Below are 6806 nucleotides of genomic sequence, written 5' to 3'. Positions count from 1 at the left end.
CCAATTCGCCAATGTTTGACCAGTCTTTATCGTATAGTTTTTTTTTTTTTTAGGTATTAACACATTCCATGCCAGAGATTAATCTCATAATGTACTCACCAGTGCCAACGTTTTATTGTTGTTTTTTTCACGTCGCCATAGACCTTGTTAAAATCCTTAAGATTGAGCTCTGCACTGTTTGTAAACATCGCCAAGATCTCCCTGCGTCTACCAGTCCAAACCACGTGTCAAACGGACCTCCATTTTTGTAGTTAGAACGGTTTACGTTAAACAGTGATATGCGAGGAGAAAAAACTACAAGGAGAAAAAGCAGTTTCAGTGTGCGCTTTAGAATCGGATCGGGATCGGAAAAACGAGATCCCAAATAATTCCGCTTCCGGTGGTGTTACAATGAAATGTGCCGTACTACAAATTAAAAAAAAAAAAAAAAAACACTTCGCGTAGATCTACGCGATTGGCACTCAATGTATTAAAAGGTATTAAAAAGGTCTTAACATTTTTCACTTTACTGTCATCTGGGGACTCCCCAAAATCATGTGGGGAGCCCCCTGGGGGTCCTGACCCACAGGTTAAGAACCAAAGAGCTAGATAATTTTTTTCCCCAGGAGTTTATTTGGTGACAGGTTCACAGTCTTACCTCCCTCCCTGGTGACGATGTGGTTCAGGTTGACTATGTCCAAGATGGCCTCCAAGTCCTTGTCTCTGAGGCCTCTGGAGGACATGTCCTCTACCGTGTCAGGATAGATCACCTGGTCCCTCAGAGATCCAATAGACATGTAGGGCCTGAAAACACAATCACACGCACACGCACACGCGCACACACACGCGCACACACACACACACACACACACACACACACACACACACAAACATTTTAGGACAGCATTTTTATGAATGCTATTTTTTACCATACATGTTGAGAGTTCAAAACAACAATGTACTGTGACACATTATAGATTCATCATAACTGACAACATGTGCACTACAGTATATCGTTGCTGTAGGAATCTTAATATTGCAACTTTTTAATGTTTTTTGGTCAAATAAATCACTACTTTGTCTAGCTCCATAAAGAACCTCTCACTCCGCTATACAGCTCCGAGATGAGGTTCTATGTCGTTACCTTACAGAATCGGGTGAACGTCCGCCAAGGCTCCGCTGTTTACCCTTTTGTATACGTCGTATCCCAAAACTAATGGTAGATTCCAAGCCGCACGGATGTTTAAAGTTTGGTTCGGCGCATACAATTTTAGGAACGGAGCGAAACTACATGTTTAAATCGCTTATTCAGTCAGCCTGTGGCTGTGGTCTAGCTATTAAATGTTAAAACGGCTTGCCATAGGCGCGCAGGGAATTGGTTCTCAAACGTTTCATATCAAGGAACCAGTGGTGGAAGAAGCTCTAAATTTTTTTACTTAAGTAAAAGTATCAATACCACAATGTAGAAATAGTCATGTTACAAGTAAGAGTTTGGTATTCAAAATTTACTTGAGTAAAAGTACAAAAGTAGAAGTAGTAGTGGAGTAGAAGTAAAAGTACTGAAAATTGGAAATACCCCAGTAAAGTAAAAATACCTCAACATTGTACTTAAGTACAGTACTTGAGTAAATGTACTTAGTTACTTTCCACCACTGCAAGGAACCACACATTAATATGCATTTGGCAGCAGACCCCCATCTGAAAATATTCGAAAATATTACAAATGTTTCACATACTTCCAAGATTTTTGGAAAATAGCCTATGTCTATAATATATTGGCTATTTGAAAAAAAAAACTAGGCTCTATTAACACATTTTGCTGGGGACCCCCTGGAACCCCCTCAAGGACCCCTGGGGGTCCCCGGACCCCACTTTGAGAACCACTGTTGTACAAAATACACGTCATCCATGAATGGCCAACGTTACACCACTTTAATTTTTTTAAAAAAATAAAGCTTATCTACAAGCCCATGTACCTGTCAGACTACTTCAAAAGCGTAAAAGACACACACAGGAGGACACCAGAAGGAGCCCCATTGACAAAAATTTGGTCAAATTCGTTCTACTGCTATGCCGCCAGAATGTGGAATGCCCTACCAACAGGCATAACTCTCCTTAAAAAACGCTCTAAAAGAGCACTTACATATATTTCTTATAACTACTCATATATGTGATGTTCTTTTTTGCATATTATTGTATATTATTGTTTCTTTTTAAATGTCTCGATGAATTGAATACACAGGACCTTAATGGAAACAAGCCCTGAGGGCTTATCTGGGTTATTCTTTTGTATAAATCTGTGCCACCGTGCCTTGTTTTTGCAAACTGCTAATAAAGTATTCAATCAATAAATAAAAAAAACCTTCTTTCTTTATTTGTCTATCCATTTTGTATGTCCATGGCAAAAATAAAAATGTCACACCATAAGCCAGCATGGCGATGAACCCTGTGTGATATCTGTGTCATCTGTCTGTCAGTTGTTATAGCATTTCAGCTAACCCTTTCAAGTGTCAAAATAAATATAATACACATCATCCACTGAGATAAAAAAATATGAGACACCATGCTTTTGAAATCCTATTTTTATTTGAATCAATTTAGTCTCCAGTTCATGTAGAATGATCTTAAAAAAATAATAAAATAAATGTACATATTGTTCTTCAGGAGACCGGGGGAGTCTAAAGAATGATGTATACTTACTTAGTTGTGCGAGGCTGTGTCACATACCAAAAATAGCAGATCTACAAGCTCACACAGCATCGCGCTGCACACATCTAAGTATGATTTAACCACTTTATCCAATAATATGTTGGCCATTGAAAATAGCAGATCTACAAGCTCACTGCGCTTAGTGCCGCGCTGCGAGCTTGTACATCTGCTATTGTTGAAAATATTTGAAAAATATCGAAAATGTTTGGAAAATTCAAAATTCTTGGAGAATACTTTTTTATTTTTTTTATTTTTTCACATAAATCTTCTCTTCTGGGAGGGTCCCTGGCACAAAACCTTTTCATATGGGGCTCCGTGGAATACATATCAATTTGGGGGTCCTTGACATGAAATGGTTTGAGAACCACAATTAGGCTTAATGGGAGTTCAGCAAATAACTCTCCCGACACAGGAAAATGCTCAGTGTTAATGTATCCCTTTGTACAGTCTCAGAGTTCAATTAACACTTAAGATTTTTTTTGCTGTGAAGAAGGGAAACAAGTCTCACACAACACAACTTTCAACCAATCTTAATGGGACCCAAACTAAGAAATAACATGGAGTTGAGTTGAGTCATTCAACCTTGACATGCATGAGCATTTTTATACAAGTCTGTACAGCTATTGTAGTTAGATAACTAATTACATATTTAAAACATGACACTTACTGCCTTTTCTATTCGTTTGTCTAAAACAAGTGTTTCCCAAACAGTGGGTCGGGACCCATTTTTGGGTCGCGGGCAACGAAAAAAGAAAAAAAAATGTTTTCAAAAAACAATCCAAACCTTTTTTTAAATAATTTCATATATAAAAAAAAATTAAGAAGTAGTGGGATCTACAAGCTCACAACTCGTCGCATCGCAACTCATTGTGAGCTTGTAGATCAGCTACGTTCACTAGTTCCCCGGGTCCCGGAGAGACATGAAATGTATCTTTTGGGTCTCGAGCGAAAACGTTTGGGATCCACTGAACACTGATCTAAGACAACAAACGTTATCGTTGGTTAAACGATAGCAGTGCATTTGTCAACAGTTCAACCCATATTGCCACCAAGTGTTCTCCAACACAAGGCAGACACCGTTAAAGCCCCATTCATACTTCGCCGTACGACGGTGTCGCACACAAGCGTGATCTCACAGACCACTGATCTACAAGCTCACAACTGCTGTGAGCTTGTAGATCGACTCTTTTTGGTGCAACACCATCGCACGATGGAGTACAAATGAAGCGACAACATGTCAACCCTCTTGTGCCGTGCTGGGGCGTGTCAGTGACAGAGTCCTACTGTAATATGCAGAACAGGGAACAGTTTTTTTCTTTTTACATGTGTGCAGGCGTACTGACGTCCCACAGTATCAGTCCGAGGCCGATTCACTGGAAATCCTTTGAGAACAGAACGGAGAAGGGCGGCTGTCTGGGAGCCAGAAGGTCCCCGGTTCGATTCCTTCAGGCTTTGTGTCGCCTGGTTAACTGTCCCCTGAGCAAGACACTGAACCTGCGACTGCTTCCCCGTGCGCTCACTCTTGTGCGAGAGCCACTGCTGGATCAATGCATTGAAGTCATTTCCACATCTGTTGTAGACTGAGTATGTCCATGTCTGCCCTGAATATCATTACCAGGCAATCTATACAATGATGATATATGACATATTCAAATTACTGGGATTACAGCAGAAATGAAATGCAACTGATGGAGATTTTTGCAAAACAGCTAATTGTAAGGGTTTTTCGTTGTTGTTGTTTTTTCTACATGAAAATCACTCATGCATCAGCAACTTATTTGGCAATGTAGGATTAGTCTTTCGGGACTTTCGGGGTGCTTTATGAATGAGTTAAATATGACCTCTCCCATATACAGAACACTTGACTTTGGATCATGTGACCTGTTCGCTTGCCCATGTGATTCAGTGTGATACGAGAGCCAGTGTCTGTCCGGTCTATGTTCAGGACACGACGTCTGAACAACCACAGGAAATACTGTAAAGACACCACAGTAACATGGACACATAACCACATTTCTGAAATTAACCTCCTCCCTACTAACTTTGGATACATTTCTGGTAACCGACGTACTGCACTATGCTGTTTGTTAACCGCTTAAAACCCTATATACTTAAGTTGACCGGGAGCTCTATTATTTATTTCCCTCTACATCAAACCTCTTTCATCGAATGTTCACCCCGGAATCGGTACGCTAGGCCGGGTTCAAGTTGATGTGAACATCATATCCGGTTTCCAATAAATCCAACTATCTTCCAAAACATTAAACCCTGCAACTAAAATATCAAATGCCATGAGTGGTTAGCGAGACAATCAAGACAATTCGGTGCCCGACACCAACGATATCCAGGTGTACTAACAGACCACCACATTCGCGCGTCGGCTCATTGTCCAGCACAACGTAACGTGTATGTCTTTTCAATACGTTCAAAAGCAGAGTGTGTTATATCTGTCTACACAACCAAGAGCTGTGTACTGCACTGTATGTGTGTGTGTGTGTGTGTGTGTGTGTGTGTGTGTGTGTGTGTGTGTGTGTGTGTGTGTGTGTGTGTGTGTGTGTGTGTGTGTGTGTGTGTGTGTGTGTGTGTGTGTGTGTGTGTGTGTGCATCTAGAAAGCTCCACTGGACTCATTATATTTGTTCAACAAAGCACAAGGCTATAGTTTTTTTGGTTTAGGTTTGTCACCCACGCCTAACCTGCGTCCTGCACTCATACGCAGATTACGCAACACCAGCACATCTGTCCCCCCAAAAAAACACGTTGGGCGATCACAAACTTAGGCATGAGAGTACATCTAATTCTTTAGGGTGTTTCTAATTAACACACACCTCCCTGTCTGGCCATCAAGTAAATGCAGAAATAATGGTGTCACTGCAATCGATTGCAATATTGATTTAAAAAAAGAAAGAAACGTTATATACTAAATGTATCCACTAGATGGCAGTAGACCACAGAGATGACTCATACCGCACTGTTCCAATATGTTGCCTGAGTGAGCAAACATGGCATGTCTCTCTTGATACAACTAGAATTTCCTCTTGCACAGATTCAGCCTGTGCAAGAGATGCATTATTTATGAGTTTGAATGTCTGTTTGACGGAACTTTATTTCTTTCCTATGGAATTATGCGATACAAATAAAACTATACTGACTGACTGATTGATTTATTGATTGATTGGTTTGTTCGCATGGTTCTGTTAGAAATTAGGTGATGTGTGCATGGGGTCATGTCAGTGGCCCCAATACCGTTGTCCTCCCTAAAGACTTAAGCCCTGAACCCTGGGATGTGCTTGAGTGTGAGAGGGTTCGAAATGGTATCAAAGGAATGGGACAGCACTTTCAAGACGAATGCTTCAGCTTCATCCATGACACTTTTCCATTACTTTTAAAACTCTTACTGTCCTTTTAAAGGCTGTGAGTGTTTGTTATTAGTATTATTCCATTTAGGTTATTCTGCTCATTTTGATTTGTATTTAGTTATTGGGTTTGTATAATATTTGTATATACTTACTCTACACATTTCTTATCTCTTGTCCCTCATTTGTACTAAATAGTTACTGTACATTTCCTCCATTCTGTCTCTCTTTGAGAACGGTGAGAAAGCACTGCTGTTTGTTGTCCAACAGGGCTGCGTGACTGCTTTGCATACTTAATGATTGAAATTTGGAGGATACCCAGGTATCTAATGTTATAACGCCACGAAGTGTGGGTAATTCCCTTAGGCAGAGTCTGCATCGATGCAGACTTATGGAAAACGGTGTATAAAGGGCTCCGCCAGAGCCCTCACAAACGTAATGCTTTGACAATGAACACAGCCCTAAGCTCTCACTGACTTAACGTGAATGCACGTTCAAGTCAGTCTGTAAAGAGTTGACTGTGGAACTGGGCCAGAGTGATCTGTGTGATGGGAACGTTTTCCTCTTGCTGAAAACATTCCCACACTTGAGATCTCTTTAAAGGCCAGTCCACACCAATGCGACTCCTTGCATTGGTGTGGTCTGGCCTTTACTCGAAGTCTCCCCCCATCACTAAAAGCTGATGCTTACTGAAAATAAGCATCTTGATCCACAAATGCATGTTAACAATCCACAACTACCAGCCACCATGGGTAATGGTCTCT

General features: G+C 40.7%; 1 protein-coding gene across 1 annotated transcript in view; it reads right to left on the bottom strand.

Moving 5' to 3' along the window:
- The window catches only part of LOC308079222 (ATP-binding cassette sub-family D member 2-like), a gene marked incomplete at its 5' end in the record, with an annotated part of 8924 nt that extends 2871 nt beyond the window's left edge, over positions 1-6053 (bottom strand). Inside the window, 4 exons of the mRNA XM_080420598.1 lie at positions 638-783; positions 4530-4663; positions 5383-5389; positions 5965-6053. Of these exons, the coding sequence (XP_080276724.1) occupies positions 638-783; positions 4530-4663; positions 5383-5389; positions 5965-6053 (376 nt within the window). The remainder of the gene's footprint in view (positions 1-637; positions 784-4529; positions 4664-5382; positions 5390-5964) is intronic.
- Between the last annotated feature and the right edge of the window lie 753 nt (positions 6054-6806).

This window comes from Gymnoscopelus braueri (assembly GCF_963280865.1).
Source record: "Gymnoscopelus braueri genome assembly, chromosome: 23".
NCBI lineage: Eukaryota > Metazoa > Chordata > Actinopteri > Myctophiformes > Myctophidae > Gymnoscopelus > Gymnoscopelus braueri.
This window is presented reverse-complemented; position numbering and strand designations above follow the sequence as displayed.